Source organism: Pararge aegeria, chromosome 20 (genome assembly GCF_905163445.1).
Source record: "Pararge aegeria chromosome 20, ilParAegt1.1, whole genome shotgun sequence".
NCBI classification, from domain to species: domain Eukaryota; kingdom Metazoa; phylum Arthropoda; class Insecta; order Lepidoptera; family Nymphalidae; genus Pararge; species Pararge aegeria.
This window is the reverse complement of record NC_053199.1, coordinates 1,749,374-1,766,896: the sequence shown is the minus strand read 5'-3', so window position 1 is coordinate 1,766,896 and position 17,523 is coordinate 1,749,374. Positions and strand designations below refer to the sequence as shown.

Below are 17,523 nucleotides of genomic sequence, written 5' to 3'. Positions count from 1 at the left end.
CGTCATTTAAGGGTTGTGGCACGCTTAACTATTCGTCGCCACTCCATCGCCAATGGAATTAAAACCCATATAATAACAAACTAAATCCAATTTGAACAGTGCTTCCTTCGTTACAACAATAATATCATTGTAAACTTGCGAACCCGCACTTTTGTTATTTAAATACGCATGCCGGTTTATTATCGTTGGTGAATAAAAAAAAAAAACGAGGCAGTATAGTTTAGTCTGTTCATGTCATTATCCGAGACAAAAAAAAACTTGTGCGTACTTATGTACTCGCGTTAGAAGTTATACTTCTTTGACGTAACAAAATAAAAATCTTTTCAAGAATTTTATTTATCGCCTTAGTCTACATTTGTAGAAAAACCACACTAACAATAGCAATATAGTATTTAATACATTGGAAGTTTTATTATAACGTATTATCAAGTAAAATAAAGTTTATTTCAATATCACAAAACAAATATTTCTACATATTGAAAGAATTGGACATAATAAACATAATTAAATTTGGAATGCTAATAGACTCATTATCGGACAACCAAGTTTCACTCAACATTTAAATTTGAGATTTTTGTACAATTGAATCAATTAAATCACCGGAATGAGCCCGCTGACTTTGACAATTGAAAGTGTACACTGTCAAACCTAAAAGCTAACTTCAGGGTGCCGATTTTTTGTGACGCTGTGCGCGCGCATCGTAAAAATTTACTATCATAATTTTTCCTTAACGCACCAAAAGAAGCTTGAAAAATGTATATGAGTGTGTGGAGAGTGGTGTCAAGCGATGCGATGCGGAGGGTCGGATATGTCCAACAGCCGATGAAAGTTTGTTTAAGAAATAATAATTAGAAGCAAATGAAGTTCGAAAGCGAAGCCGCTGAGAACCGGTATATACCGGTATGTACCGGGATCAATGGGCACTTGAAGGGCTTCATAAGCGTGGCATCCATTTCACGTCTGCAACTTTACAGCTTGATGTAAAATAAAGGGTCATTGTCTATTTTGACCGGACTAATCTATATATTAATCAGTGAATCCTTTTTTACAAAAATTGCGCGGAACGAGGAGTATGAAATTTCCCACACTTGAAGTTTTCAAAAAGGAGTGCAGAATGCAAACTTTTTTTAAAACTACGCATAAAATATACACTCAATCAAGAAAAAGAACATTACACACACTACATGTATTTGACACAATATAAGCATATTAGGATACTCTTTTTTAATAATTTTTTGCCAGTGAGTTTATACAGCGTGTAACGGAATTACGAAATAATATTGAAGAATGAATAAGTATATATAGGAGTCACCCTGTAAAAATATGAAATCAGAAGAAGCATATTTATTTTTCCACACAAACGAGTTCAAAACATTTTAAGTGTTTACTTTTGACAACCCTATTGGAGATGAAAGAACGACACGCACACAGTACATACGCTACGCGACGCGTACCTAATAAAGTGACATGATTTTATTTGCATGTAAAGTCAAAGCTGTATATAATTTCTTTCAGTAAAAACTACGGCAGTGGTTTACTCAAAAGCTATTTGGTTTTCGGTATCACAGATAAGTCTCAGAGACAGTACATAATCAGTATCGTGCATAGAGGGTATACACGGGTATGCAGATGATATAAAACGAAGAAAATCTCCAGTTCGACTTATATATACTTAAGGAAAGGCTTTTTATAACTCTTACAAAGCCTATCCTTAAGTTTTTTATAACTCGTACTGGAGATTTTCTTCATTTTATATCATCTGCATACCCTTTGCATATCCTCTATGCAAAGGGTATGCAGGTGCACACCACTGTACATAATGTACCTCTAAAGCCTGTGAAGTATTATTTCGTTTTCCATTTACATTTACAATTATTTTTTGGATTATAATTTGTTTGAAAAATAGGCAAATTTACAGAGTCAGTGTCAGTGCCTTGACAAAATCTGTGATTATAGAATTATAGTCTCTGTCAATGGAACCTTACTAATGTTTTAACTTATAATTTAAATAAATAACGCTCAATTCTAGTCAAAAGCAGTCCTTTAAAATCTAAATCTGTTTAAATATTTTTTTTTTATTAACGCCAGCCAGCGCTTGACGACAATTATGCCCGTTAGAAGCAATGATGAGGTCTAGGTTGGAGCACGCTTGCCTAGAAAAACCTATTCACTCTAGCCTTGAAGATAAAATGATTTAAAAGCGTTGGTAAATAAAAGTCTTAATCGACTCGTTAATAGGAATCGCGGAATTGAAAACAAAGCACACAATATCGGATGGAACATTAAATTGAATCGCTGTCTGCAAAACCTTTGATTCGATTGTTTTCTTTGTTCTTCACTGGTGCAATCAGCTCGTGACAACTCGGTTAGCTTATACGAGTAACTACTTCTAGCGCGTTTGTTGTCCGCACTTTGCAGGAATTGTTCCGGTACGATGGACGCGTAGAAACCTATTAAGGGTATACGTTTAATTTAACTGCCATACCCGTAACAGATTAGCCCGTTACCATCCTAGACAGCATGTTACCAGAAGGTGAGATTGCAATTTGCAGGCAAGCTTGGAGTTAAATTTAAAAAATAAAGTAATGTGCGATAGCGCTGTGGTCTTATATTAAGTATACAAGAGATATCGGTTTCGATGCCCGTCATGCACGTATAACATTTCGGAGTTATGTGAGTTTTTAATTTAAGCAATTGTATTATTAATTGTCAAAGTTATGTGCGCTTTAAACAATTAAAATATCACTTGTTTCAACGGTGAAGGAAAACATCGAGAGGAAAGCTGCTTATCTAAGAGTTCTCTAAGGCGTGTGTAGTCCACCAATCCTGCCAGCGTAATACGGCCTCAACCCCTTCGCACAGTGGGAGGAGACCCGTGACCTGTAGTAGGCCAGTAATGGTTTCATATGACGATGATGAAATAAAATATAACACTATCATTCCAGAAAAGCTCCGTTTTTTTAATGATTGTCATCAACCCATTATCAGCCATATAAATCACAGGTCTCCTCTCAGAATGAAAAGGGTTTAGGTCGTAGTCCACTAATCTGTTGGCAATGTGCAGACTCCCCCTCAAGAAGTTATTGAGAACTATGTTGCGGTCTCCACATTACCTAACTAGATGGCGCCACAAAGATCCTGCATCGCCCTAGCGAAGTGTTTAAAAATAATGACCATTCCAAAGATGAATGATCGGACCTCAGTCCCCGAGCAAGATCCTCCTATTGTTACGGTCGAGCGTATCATCATAGCTCCCGTACCACTCTCACTGCCATGCCATCCGATACATAAGCTGGTCCTTCAAGCCAGATAGCCTGGTCTAGAGAGCTCTAGTTACTACGTTCCGTTCGTATTCAAGATCAGACATAGACCACCTCGCGTTGCCTGCTGTATTGCCGTCCCTAGGAACAGTCTTACGGTGTCTCCAACATCATCATAAGAGCTAGTTGTTAAATTGTATTCCATGTGACCAGCCTTCCGTGATAATAGCGCGATCCGACCCGCTCTCGGCGCCTCCATCCGTGATCCGTCCATGCCCCCCTCGTTTTCAAACTGCTACATCATCTTGACTGGCGCCGTCTCGACTGGCGCCGTCGTGCCTAGCATTGCGTGTGTTTTGAGCGCGCCACAATAGCCGCGTCCCGCACCCCCGCCTGCCGAGCCCCTTTTTTTATATTGTAATAATTGACGGACCAAGCATATGGCCCGGGCCTTTTTTTTTTTTTTAACGCTGGGAAATGCGCTTATGCATCAACGGGTAATAAAGAAGGAGGTCGACACCCGGAGCTTGGGCAAGGAGCATTTTTTTTAATTATATTTTAATTTCCTTTTAATTTTATTTTAATTATTTTTTAACATTATAACCTAAATAAGAAGTTTGTAAAATATTTATAGACTTATATTTTATATAATATTAATATACTCAAACAAATGTCATTATTTATTAATTATGTATTATCACATAATCAATTTGGGTTCACCCTTCCTACCCTCGGTTCGGTTGATCAATCGGTCAATTGGACAAGTAAGCAAGAAGAATTCGAGACATTCTGATCATCGACAGAATCAAGAAGTAGTTTCGCCATAACATCGCATGTCATAAACTAACTGTCCTATTTCAGGGAGGTTTGCAACAGTTGGATGGCATAATGATAAATTTTAGCATATTTTTTTTAATTTTTGTATAAATAGGTATTGCGTAATTTAAATAGAAGTATTCAATAATTTTAATAGGCGTTCTAAGGAGCTCGATGTTGCAACGTGTTTCTCAGCAAGTTTTATAGTCAACAAGATATTTTTAATAAACGTATTCTCGTGACACGCTCACAAATTCCGCAACACTCTCTATGGTAAAAATCAGGTCACCGACACTAACCTAGAAGGAAAACTTGCAAGGAAATAGAGGAATCCGCAAGAAATAGAAAAAGTCAAGGTCAAAGGTTATTTTATTAGTTTTGTATTATGTGTGAGTCAAACGGAAGAAATTTGTTCTTTGTTTCAAGCCCAGCACGTCGGAACCCATATTCGTAATAAGGTAGGTACTAGGTATGCCAAGCCTCGCAAACACTCTGTTGCTTAGGTACGTATATAACGAACGTTAAAAACCCAAAAAAATAAGAGTCCGGATTGATTTTCGTGTAGGAAGAGTTTCAATCAATTTAAATGGTACGAGGTTCACTGGGTCAATTAAGAATATCGATCGGATGCTTAAATTGGCTGATTGCAAGGATGTTCACGCCATGGTTTAGATATTTTACAGAAGTCTTTTTTAAATGATAAATCTTTGTACGAAGAAGATAAATTTTAAATAACAAACCATTGTACCAAGAAGACAAAGCGCTATGTTTGATTAAATCGCAAATTGTGTAGGTTATGATCAGAAAAAAATTGAAGAAACCTGAGCGCTTGTGAATTCCACATAGTCAAGGGCGTCCACGTTTATTACGGGTTTAAAATCCCTGTGCAAACGTTTGTTTTCCTGGGATAAAAAGTAGCCTCCGTGCTTGGAACTAAACGAAAAAAAAAAACAATTTAATTGGTAGCTAAGTTAGGGCGCGAAAAACAAACAAAAAAACAAATTTATTATTACCTACGGATTTTATACTAATAACTAGCTTTGCTCTGCGGCTACACCCACGTCAATGACGTCATTTATTTTTCTTTCCCTTACACAAATGACGGCTAGTAGTCAAGAGATCTAATATCTTTACACATATTATTATGTTTACACACAATAACAAGGCACCGCCGGCAGACGGCAGTTAGCCACTGGGTCGCGTCAAGGAAGTACGCTACGTGCGTATGCCCTTTTCCCGCGTTTTTAAAGAATATTTAGTAACAGTATTTTTGACTTTTTGAGTAAGACTTTTAAAAAGTGTGTGCTATGTCCCATACGTAAGACTGCGACCCTTGAACCCCATATATTTCGTTATCCACTCACAGTAAGAAAGGCAAAAACTTTGACGCAGGTTTGTTATAACATCGGTAAATAACTGAGACACATATCTACAATTTCTTTATTTATTTTTTGCAAGTTTTCACGTTAAAACGCCCACGATATTTTACGCATTCCTACCTACCTACTATCCTGCTAATATTATATTGTGTGAAAGTGTGGATGTTTGTAACTCAATCACGCAAAAACGGCTGAACGGATTCTGATGAAATTTGGCATGCATATAGCCTTTGACATGGAAAAGAACAAGGCTTCCTTTTATCCTGATTCCTGAAGTAGTTCCCGAGGGAACACTGAAAATTGATTACGAGCTAAGCCGCGGGGCTTTGAAATTTGGTATGCATGTCAGCTATGGAAAAGGACATGAACTTTCTATACCGGTCTCTCAAATAATTCCCATGGTAGGATTAAAACGCGGCGAGCGAAGCTTTAGACCCAATTCTGAAGTCCACGCAGACCAAATCGCGGGCAGAAGCTAGTAAAGTAATAAACTAAAGATCATTCCCACTCTGGTGCTTGAAATGGTTGGAAAACTAATTATATTTTTTTAATAAACGTAATGGAACGAAATCGGAATCGAAAGTCGGGTCTCAAACACACTGAAAGGTGGCCGGGTGATGTCACGCTACTCGCAAGGCACGCCATTTTGAACAGGCAAAAATAAATTGACCTAAACTCGATTTCACGATTATTGACTGTTAGGTACACGTAGCGGTAAACACTACCGTCACTGTAGGTAAGCACAGACAACAGTATTTTATTACACCATTCACTACCACCAAATAAGTTTAGTTATTCGGCTTTGGCGGTGAAATTCCGTAGATTAGTTGTTAGTTTATAGAAGTAAATTATTAAATAAAAAGACTGACCAGTTCTGCGGCTTATGCGGTTAAAAGATACTATGACTGTTAAAAAAACTGCTCGTCTTGTGTTTTTTAGTTACTTTCACAGCAAAAAGTCTTACGGTATTAGCAGACTAAACTTAAAATTTTGCTTAAAACGATTTAAATGATCAAGGCAGGGTCGAGGCGTACTCTGATGAGTTAGGCCGCTTTAGTTCTTGCGGTGTGAAAACATACCAAGTTACAACTTACAAGGGGGGCGTATTTTATCGCCCAAACGATACGATAAGGTGGTGCGAGGTGACTTTACGTTCGCTTCGATTTTTGTTAAAAGTTAAAGCGAAGGCCACAGCGATGCGGCCTTCCAAAGATCCCAACGCGACGCAACGTTTGATTATCATATGAGTAAAGAGTAGATACACACATTCATTCTTTGTATACTCATTGAGAGTACCGGCGCGTCAGCGAAGAGCTGGCCGGGCCTACCGCAGGCGTTGCGGACAGGGGAGGATTTTTCACTCCTCCGCGCGGATGGCTGAGTAACAGTTTACTCACAGTGCATATTTTCAGTAGGACTAGGGTACCGCTTTCACAGTATTAAACTGTGGCGGCAGTTAAGCGGAACGTTATCCTATCAGAGGATTCGGTCGCAGACGGTTGGTGCAGGATCAGCTTTTCTCCCACTGAAGGACGAGCAACGCTTTGGATGGATACCTGGGGTCGAAAGTCGCACTCCATGTTCCTGATGCACCTTCCACGGTGTTTAGGGACTCCCCAAGCTGCGACCTTAGCCTAGGCATCTGAGCTATTGTGGTTGTGTGCGAAAGCGTTCCCATGACGCAGTCACCAGGCGATGAGTTGAAACACCGTGGGTGTTTAGTCGGTAAGAGTCCGGCATAACCACTGCATCTCCCCGTCACCCGTGGTGTATTCTTATCCATTAGGATTGCCCCACGAGAAAAAAAAGGCACCTAAGCTATCCAGTGACAGTGTTGTTTCCCAGCAATGGCGCGCTTTTTACTCAATACAATTAGTCGTACCTACTAACAAAAGGTTTTTTTTTTTTTATCAAGTAACCACAATTCCACGTAATATTAGGGATTTTTTAATTTTTTAATTGTTTATTTTTTTGTTTAATTTAATTCCAAATTGTGTACACATACTTACGAGTACCTTGAGTTTTGGCTTAGAACAAAACTTGTTGTTCTTTTTATTTGTACCTTTAGACCTACCTTTAGTTATTACCTGGTTTGTTTACCTAATAACAATTAATAAATAAGTAAATAAATAAATATTTTCCGACCTCTCACTCTCGACACTACGCCTAGTGTTGAGAATTTATGAATGGAGATGGTGGGTTCGATCTCCGGTAGGAGCAATGAGGGAATTTATAATTTTTGAATTTTGTCTGGTCTAGTGGGACTACTTGTAGAGGAATAGAAAAAAAAAGTAAAATTCACGCAATTGAATAGGTTTATGTTCTTACATAATATTCTTTTTCACACCACTCGCTCGACAATGTCCTTATTACATATACCTAGTATCGAAAGGTCAAGAAGGTCAATATATCCTATAGGCTTAGCGGGTAAGTAATGTTGTACTGGAGTTCCTAGGAGCTTTTTTGATTTGAATAAAGAACATCAAACACGGGGTATCCGAATAAAACCTGAACTTATTAATATTGCTATCTCGCTCTAAAGTATGATGGCGTCCCTATCACTCATCAAGGCCCGTGAAGCGCGAACCAAAACTTGACTTAATTGCCTCGCGAGGTGTGAAAAGTAGGGTATTCAACCTAGAATTAAAGGTGCCTTTTTGGGCGCCCCTAAAACCCTCTCTACACTCAGGATTCTACCCCTGTGTTGAACAATGTACTAATGTTGGTTGATGATATACTGGTTCTCAGAATTTGAGGTTCTTGAACTGAATTTAAAATGCGTTCACATATCTTAAGCTCTAGATGGTAGGTACAAATCAGAATCGGCGGCACGGAATATGAAACCTTAATTGAAGCAGAATTAGAGCCATTTTATTCTGACAGTATATTATAAGACACCAAAGCGTTTTTATCAACCTCAAGCCTATCAATCATACACGACATGCTGATTTTCGTTATTACTAAAGCTAAGGGACATAACGTAGGAGCTTTCAACTCAGAGAACCTTACAAACTCGTATTAGTCAGTAGTTAGTAGTAGTAAAGTTTTTTGTGACAGTGCTCGCCAAGCATGGCGAATAATACTTCATTTTTTTTATTTATTTTTTTATTTATTTGGGACAGAAAATAATTACATATTACACCAATAGCTCTTAAATTTAACAAAAAGAAAAAAAATGGGATTAATATGCAATCCACAACACCATCCACATAATATGGTAAGGAGCAGTAGGGCGATACGATGTAGATACAAATAACACTTACTATGACAGATAATATTAACATGCCCCGATTTCTGACGTCATCCGGACGTGGATCCTTACCACGGTCACGGGGGCGATCGGACTAAACAATGATTAGTCCAAAAGTCTACCAACAGTCAGATTAACGTCGAACCGAGCCGGGGTCCGAGTCCTCGCAGGAGGCACCCTCGCGTCGACGTCTCCCACTTCCCCCCCGATGTCGTCGAGCCCTTGGGCTATTCTCATGGCGAGCTTTCGCGCTCGCCCCACTCCCCCGGTGACGCCGTAGCAACCCCTCAGGTGGTTATCGGCAAGTGTCCTTCCGAAAAATGAAAATGAATGAATATTAACTGTAGGTACCTAAAGTACCTCATCAAAAATTAAAATTAGCTGGCATAGCTATTAGTGCAAAAAAATCTCTAGTGCTACTAAAGAAGATACAAAAAAAAAAAAAACAAAGGAATAAAAAAACTAATTGATCAATTGATATAAAAGAACGAAAAGAAAGAGAACACACATTTAACTTAAAAGACTAAATGACTAATCAGAGAAAATAATATTAAAAATATTGATAAGTTCTCGGCAATAATACGAATATTTCAATTAGCTTGAATAGCTTTTTTATGTACTGACTCTGAGACTTATCTGAGAAACCAAAACCCAAATAGTTTTTGAGTAAACCACTGCCATACTTTATACTGAAAGAAATCAGTTACAGCCCTATCACATGCGAAATTAAAATAAAGTGACTACTGTGGCTTTAGTAGGTACGGGTTACGTAGCGTAGGTACTATGCTCGTGTCGGTCTTTTATCTTCAAAAGGGCTGTCATACGTAAACACAGAATGTTTTAAATTAGTGTGTATGGAAAAGTAAATAAGCTTCTTTTAATTTAATATTATTACATGATTGGTGATTCCTTATTAAATATACTTTACTTATGCACCTTTCAACAGTATTCCGTCATTCGGTTACACGTTTTATAGTCTACAATGGGCCCGGAAGATGTCGTTCTGGCTAGGAAACAGCGACACTTTTAATATGATCAATTTTGGTAATATAATGACAGTGCGAACTTTATAATGCTAAAAAAAAATCGGGCTAGGAACACCCTGATCACGTATGACATATTATACTGTAAAGCCTATTCTCATACCTACTGAATATACTTACATGAATAAAATTGGTCGAGCCCTTTCGGAGAATTGCGTAGGTAACCCTAGGAATGAAATTCTGGAATGCCAACCTTAAAAAAAACATGAAAAATAGCCCCCTTAAGGACGACTACAAATGCGCTGGGAGGACGAAGCGAAGAAGGTAGCCATAAGCCAGTTCGAATTGGATCTACACAGTTCAATGTGAAATGGAATGGAAGTGGAAGAAGTTTAAGGAGGTCTACACCGATTTGGTCGAAAAATGCTGAAGAAGAAGAAACGCGGGCAACAGCTAGTAAAATACAATAAAATGATTTCGCATCTCTATAAAACTATAGGTACAAGTGTGCACGGTTCACGGTACCGACATAGTAAACTAAAAGTTACTATAAGTTGCTATGAAGTTGCTGTAATAAAGGATATTATCTATTTACAAATAAAGTTGAAGTGTTAGTGCAAGGCTTGGATACCTATCTACTTTGTCAAGATTATTATTAGATAGGATAGCGCAACCTAAATACTAGTTCTCGGAAAAAAAAACATCTGTCTCTCTGTTATTCCGGGCTATAACATCAGAACGGGTGAGTTGATTTTTGAAGTTATACTTCTTTTGGCGCGTTAGAGAACAATTCGCGCGCACACCGTCACGAAAAACCGACACCCTGAAGTTAGCTATAGACATTTGGTTTTTTAATAAAAGGTTTGACACTGTCCACTTTGAATTGTCAAAGTCTTCGGGCTCATTCCGGTGATTTAATTGATTCAATTGTACAAACAAAAATCTCAAATTTTGATGATGAAACTTGGTTTTCCGTTACAGATAATTAGATAATACGTTATAATAAATCTTTCACTGTTTTAAATAACTTTTTCTATTGTTATAGTAGTTTTCTCTACAAAAGCAGAATAAGGCGTAACAGGCAAAAAGATTTTTGGCCTGTTACGCCAAAGAAGTACCTATAACGTCTATCGCGTGTACGTACGCACACGTTTTGTTTTGTGATATTTAAATAAACTTTATTTAACTAGATAATAAATACGTTATTATAAAACTTTAAATGTATTAGATACTATGTTTCCGTAGAATAAGGCGAAAGATAAAATTTTTGAAATTTTTTTTATCCTGTTACGCCAAATAAGTATAACTTCTATCGCGTGTACATAAGTACACACACGTTTTTATTAAAATACTTTCAGCAAGCAATGTTTACAAGGAATAATAAAGGTCCCGTAAATAAAGCGTAAAATAAAAATATAGGAGAAAGGTTTATTGAAATTTCCTTTTGGGGTTGTAGCATCCGCTAAGAAAGAATTTTACAAAAATGTATCCTATATAGAGGTACATTTTATAGGTGTTAGGTTGTGGATATATTGAAATAACTTATAGAGCCAAATTCACAATTCACAACCGTTTATTTTTAATTGTAACAACAAACATTATTTTTGCTACATTTCTTTTTTAATTGCCGTAGACAAGAGACAAAAACATAGACAAAATAAAATAAGTAAATTAATAAGACGCCATAGATCTTTACACCAACTGGGATGACTATGGACAAAGATGTAATTAGTAACTGGATCGATACTTAAATGTTTTATTGTTCAAGTATTGAACATAAATTGCCACCCCAACGGTTTACAGTGAATAATACAGAACTTAATTATTATTAATAAAACTTATACAATTAAGTAAAACATTAAAAATGACGTAAATTAAAAAATAATTAAAATTAATACTTAATGCTCCTAACAAAATACATATCAATAATTATTCATTTACAGGAAGTGGACATACTTTCTTGTAAGAACGAACAAAGGTTTTGTCAGAATTTGCAAATTTTAATTCAACTACTCTTACTTTACCGTCTTGGCCAGGAATAGTTTTTATAATTCTAGCCATAGGCCATTGTAATGGAGCCACATGGTCATATTTTACTATTACTAAGTCCCCTACCTTTAGATTATCATTAGGATACTTCCATTTTGGTCTGTTTTGCAATTGGCACAAATAGTCTTTAGACCAAGATTTCCAGAAGTCTTGACTTATTTTAGTGCATATGTTCCAGAATTTTAAGCGATTAACATTGATATCTGAAAGATCAGTTTCTGGAAAGCTTGTCATTGGACAGCCAATGAGGAAATGTCCTGGAGTTAAATATGTGTGATCAGAGAGATCTTGACTCATAGGAAGCAAAGGTCTTGAATTCAGTACTGCCTCAATTTGTGTAACAACTGTGTAGAGTTCTTCAAAAGTAAGGCATAGTTCGCCTACTACTCTTTTAAAGTGTGATTTAAAACTCTTTACACCTGCCTCCCATAGGCCTCCAAACTCTGGCGAGTATCCAGGTATGAATTTAAATTTTATGAGATTAGTAGAGCAAAAATTCTCTACAACTTCTCTATGTTTTTTACATGAATATGATTTATACAATTGATTAGCTGCACCCACAAATGTCTTTCCATTATCGCAGAATATCTGTGTGGGCAAGCCTTTTCTAGCAATAAATCTCTTTAAACTTGCTAAAAAAGTTTCAGTAGTAAGATCACTTACTAGCTCCAGATGGAGAGCTTTTGTACTAAAACATACAAATAAAGCAATGTACGATTTATTGATTAAAGGTTTCCGTATTCTAGCTACTTTCATATTGAACGGTCCACAAAAATCGATTCCTACAAATTGGAATGGTCGCGAAGCCATAACCCTTTCAGGAGGAAGAGAGCCCATCAGTTGCGAAGCAGCCTTGGCCTTCAGACGCGCACATTTTACACATTTATGAAGTACCTTTTTAACTGCTCTGACACCGTTAATAAGCCAATACTTTTGCATTAAGGAACTTAAAACTAGCTTTGGGCCTGCATGCAAAAGACGCAAATGCTCTCTTCTTATAATGAGGTCAGATACATGACACGACTTGGGCAGAATTATAGGATGCTTCTTATCGTAAGTAATATTTTTAGCATTTTGGAGCCGGCCTCCTACTCTTAATATACCATGTTGATCTACGAAAGGAAACAAGCAAGCTATACTATGTTTTACATTTTGACTTGAAATTATTGCCTGTTTTTCGTCAGAAAAATATTTTGATTGAATCGTTGAAATAATAAATGTAAACGCATTCTCTATTTCTTTTGGAGATATAGTTCCATGTAATTTTTCTTTTGGCTTTGAACAATTATGTTTAAAACGTTGAATATAAGCTATTACCCGAAGTAACTTGTTGAAGCTGGAGAATTTATCAAATACATCTAAAAATGTATTATCAATAATACACACATTAGTGTTGTTTGAAGTTTCAGCATCATAAATATTATTGTCTTGTGAGATATTAATATGATTTTTATAAATGGGATGCTCAAATTTTATATCTAATAAATAGTGCGGTCCCTGCCACCATAAGGAATTACTTTGTAGCTTTTGGGGATCACAGCCCCTTGAAAGCAAATCTGCGGGGTTATCACAAGATTTAACATAAGACCATTGAAAATCCTTTGTTAAAGACAAAATTTGACAGATCCTACTTGAGACATACTTGTCCATCTTGTTTTTTCCCGAATTTTTTATCCAAGCAAGTACAATTTGTGAATCTGTATATAAGTATACTTTTGAAGAAAACCTACCTTTTAAGGATTCTTGTACTCTGCTAATAAGCTGTGAAAGTAAAAGAGCACTATTCAGTTCTAATTTAGGAATAGTTAATACTTTATTAAGTGGAGCAACTCTTGATTTAGAGCACAGAAAATTGACTACAACTTTACTATCCCTATCTATTAATCTTAAATAGAGACAAGCACCATATGCTTTCATAGATGCATCTGCATAACCAACTAGTTCTGCTTTAACAATATTGGGAACGGAAATTCCACGAGGAACAGTGATAGTTCCCATTTGAACTAATTTATATAAAAATTTATTCCAACTTTCTAATTGTTGGTGGGGCAAGATAGAGTCCCATTCAATTTTTATCTTCCACAATTCTTGTATAAATAATTTTCCCACCACAATGATAGGGCCTATGAGACCTAATGGGTCAAACATTTTGCTAATAAAACTAAGTATGTTCCTTTTTGTGTTAAAAATATTTTCATTTGTGTCAGGACATTTATATATAAGTGAGTCTGAAGTTATTTTGTATATTACGCCTAAAGTTTTCACTGCTGGATCTTTATTTCTGAATCTCATCAGAAAAGTATTTCCTTTGCTTGTCAATGTCATTTAACGCTTGTTCAGAATTGGAACACCACTTATGAAGACTAAATCCACCCTTTCCCATGATTGTTAGAAGTTGATTTTTAATTTCTACTAACTGAGCTTCCTCATCAGCACCATAGATCACATCATCTACATATGTGTGTTTAAGTATAGCTTCAGCTGCAAGAGGATATTCTTTTCCATAACGATGTGCCAACTCTATCAGGCACCGAGTAGCAAGAAATGTGGATGCTTTAAGACCATAAGTTACTGTTTGGAGCTGTAAGCAACTGATGGGCCCTAAAGGATCATCTCTCCATAGTATATTTTGAAGACATTTTTGATGTTCATTAATTTTAACTTGCCTAAACATTTTTTGAATATCAGACATTAAAGTGTACAGAAAGGTTCTAAAAAGCAATAAAATATTAAATAGATCATTCTGTACTATTGGACCATTAAGCATGACATCATTAAGGCTAATTTTATTTCTAGATTTCATGCTACCATTAAATACAATTCTACATTTAGTTGTTTTACTCTGTTCATTAATGACTGCATGGTAAGATAGAAAATATATTTTTGCATGGCCTAGAGCCAAATACTCGTCTATAAATTGTTTATATTTTAATAAATATTCTTGGTTATTTTTAAATTTTAACTCTAATGATAAAAATCTTTGCAAAGCAGCAGAAAAGGAATCTCCAAGGTCCAAGTCATCTAAACCAATAGCAAGAGGCATATCAACATAAAAAACATTGTCTTGAAGTTTAACAGAATTACTGAATATCTCTTCAGCTTTTTGAAATTCACTTGATTTTTTTTCTGTAACTGGACTATGAGGTAACTCCTCAGAGAACCAAAACTGTTGCATGACATTTTCTAACTTGTTGCAATCACCAATAACTAAATTGTTAGTAACATAATTGTTAGTATTCAAAATAGACACATTTCCCCCAACTAAAAACCCAAATAATGTATTTTGTAATACTGGGCCACTTTTTAATTTAATATTTCCTTGCAACAATGAATTAAAATAAATATCAACACCCAACAAGAGATCAATAGTTGATGGTATGTGAAACTCATCATCGGCCAGTATAATATCCTTTGGTACACTAAAATTTTTCAATTTTATATATTTTTGAGGAAGTCGAGTGGTTATCGTGTCAATGACATGGCATTTAATATTGAATTTTATGTTCTCATGAACACATGAATGAATGTTTAATTTCACTGCTTTATAAATTTTATTGTTTTTATTACCAATGCTGATAATGTTTGTCTGCTGAGCCATAGGACTCAATCCTAACTTTTTAACTAGTGAGTCTGTAATAAAACTAGTCTGACTCCCGGTATCAAACATTGCTTTGGCTACTGAAATTTTACCCGAGCTATCAAATATCTTAACTTTGACAGTAGGTATCAAAATAGTGTTTGACGTTGAATTCGAACAAAAGTTAGCTATGGAGCTGCTATTTTCAACATCAACAACTGTATTTGTAGTGTTATTTTCTTGCAATGGTTGCTCACCTTTCTGCCCGTTGCATAAAAGAGTATTGTGAAGCAATTTTTTGCATACTTTGCACTTAAATGTTAATTTACATTTTCCATTATGACTCCTCATACATAATTGGCAGAGATTATTGTTATTGACAAATGTTTGTCTCTGACTAACTGAAGCCAACTTAAACTTGGGACAACTATAAAGCTGGTGGGAAGAAGTTTCACAAAATTTACAGTTTTGATTTATAACTGTGGAGGATCGTAGACGAGTCCAATCCACAGTAGTGAAATAAAACAACAAGGTGTAGTCGTTTTACCGGAGATGCGTTCGCTTCAGAGTCAGCGAGTGAAGTGCGTGATTTGACCGCGTGAGGCGGGGTTTTATGCTCACAGAAGCGCGCGCATATCGGTATCTTTATTAGAGTATGAGACAAGGATGCAAATACAGGTAAAAGAGATAGCAATATTAGTAGACAGAGATAGTGATACATAAAGAGTGAAGCGGTTGTTTACAAATTGGTCAGCTTCAGTATGGTTGGTGACGGGGAAGCATCGACCGCTTAATTTAAATAAATCTTATGTTTAATTTTACAGCTATAAATCGTCTATATTTATTACTAATAAAATATACTCTAAATAGACTTATCGGAGATTAGGTCTCGCAACTAACTTGTATTTTTCATACAAATAACCAATATATCTACATTATCAACTATTAAAACATAACTTCCTTATTATAATAATCAACTGTTTGATACAAGGTCTCGCAAAAGTATTTGTTAATTTACTTAATCAATTTAGGTATCGTGAATCTTCAACAATAACCATGTTAACAATTTTATTATTTGTCGACTTATTATAAGTTTTGTGAGCAAACTTTGGAGGTGAGCTATCCTCAAGTGCTATAGCACGCTGTTCCAAGAACGATATGAATCCAGATATTGTAGGTAGCTCTTCACAGTCCCTATCTAACTGGTAAGCCCTAAGCGTATATGAGTCAAGTTTTCTACATAATATTGGTATTAGGATCATATCCCATTTGTCTATTGGTTGTTCTAAATTTTGTAATGCGTACAGCTGCTGTTGTATTTCAGAGATAAATAAGCGAATTGATGCAGCAGTACCCTTTTGAACCTCGGGAAGGTCAAGGAGCAAGCCTACATGATTGCTAATCAAACGTGACTTGTTGTCATAACGCTTGTTTAACAACTCTATGGCTTTGTCATAGGAGTCATTTATTATTGGTAAATTAATTATAATATTAAGTGCCTCGTCACATAAATATTTTCTTAAGTAAAATAGTTTTTGCACATTAGACAAAGATTTATTATTGTGAATTAATGCTTGAAATAACTCGATGAACGGCTTGAATTGAGTAAAGTCTTTTCCTGAGAAGATTGATAACTCTATGTTTGGTAATTTTGAGTTTGAAATATTACTAGATTGGGATGTCTCTGATAGTTTTGAGTCTTTGATTGCCTTGTTTAATAAGGCTAAAACACTGTAATACTTATCTTCCACAATTGAAATGTCTTCACTATCCTTTTCATCACATACAAGTATATCAAGCTGCGTCTCTTCATAAGCTTTAAAAGCTGAGATCAACCTGTCTCTTCTAGCCTCCACCAACTCCACACCTTTTGAGTCCAATGAAGGGTCTCTTGCAAAAGTTTCCACACGGGTAATAGTACCCTTTAAGGTAGTACGCTTCATACGAAGCTCTTTTAAACGGTTTTCAGACATTTTGTTTGAAATACTCCGTCTTACTTAGATACACCAACACCTTTCCGTTAATATAGATTAACGTTTAAAACTTCGAAAGACGTAGGCTCGAAGGACCACATTTTAGGTTGTGGATATATTGAAATAACTTATAGAGCCAAATTCACAATTCACAACCGTTTATTTTTAATTGTAACAATTCAATTCAATTCTTGTTTATGGCTTTTGTCTGTGCCAACTGGGCACAAGGTACTTCG

General features: G+C 36.0%; 2 protein-coding genes across 3 annotated transcripts in view; one reads left to right on the top strand and one right to left on the bottom strand.

Moving 5' to 3' along the window:
- Positions 1-5,282: 5,282 nt before the first annotated feature.
- LOC120632545 (alpha-(1,3)-fucosyltransferase C-like) overlaps positions 5,283-17,523 on the top strand; it is a 30,382-nt gene continuing 18,141 nt past the window's right edge. Inside the window, exon 1 of one of the 2 annotated variants that reach the window (XM_039902378.1) lies at positions 5,283-5,468. The gene's annotated coding sequence lies outside the window, so the exon portion shown is untranslated. Of the gene's footprint in view, positions 5,485-17,523 lie in introns of both variants that reach the window. The other variant, XM_039902380.1, reaches the window with a different exon arrangement.
- LOC120632857 lies at positions 14,013-17,394 on the bottom strand. The gene is made up of 4 exons (XM_039902895.1): positions 16,369-17,394; positions 15,089-15,793; positions 14,822-14,944; positions 14,013-14,218 (listed from the first exon to the last, which is right to left on the bottom strand). The coding sequence occupies exons 1-4, from the start codon at positions 17,285-17,287 to the stop codon at positions 14,013-14,015; spliced, it is 1,953 nt and encodes a 650-aa protein (XP_039758829.1). The 5' UTR covers positions 17,288-17,394.

Bases quoted from the DNA above. Each gene is read 5' to 3' on its own strand.
- LOC120632857 (XM_039902895.1), bottom strand. From the start codon at position 17,287: ATGTCTGAAAACCGTTTAAAAGAGCTTCGTATGAAGCGTACTACCTTA. The intron at 15,794-16,368 runs TTATTGTTGAAG...GATCCTCCACAG, and splicing joins TAATAAAATTGTTAACATGG to TTATAAATCAAAACTGTAAA. The intron at 14,945-15,088 runs GTGTTGATATTT...CTAACAATTTAG, and splicing joins AACTATTGATCTCTTGTTGG to TTATTGGTGATTGCAACAAG.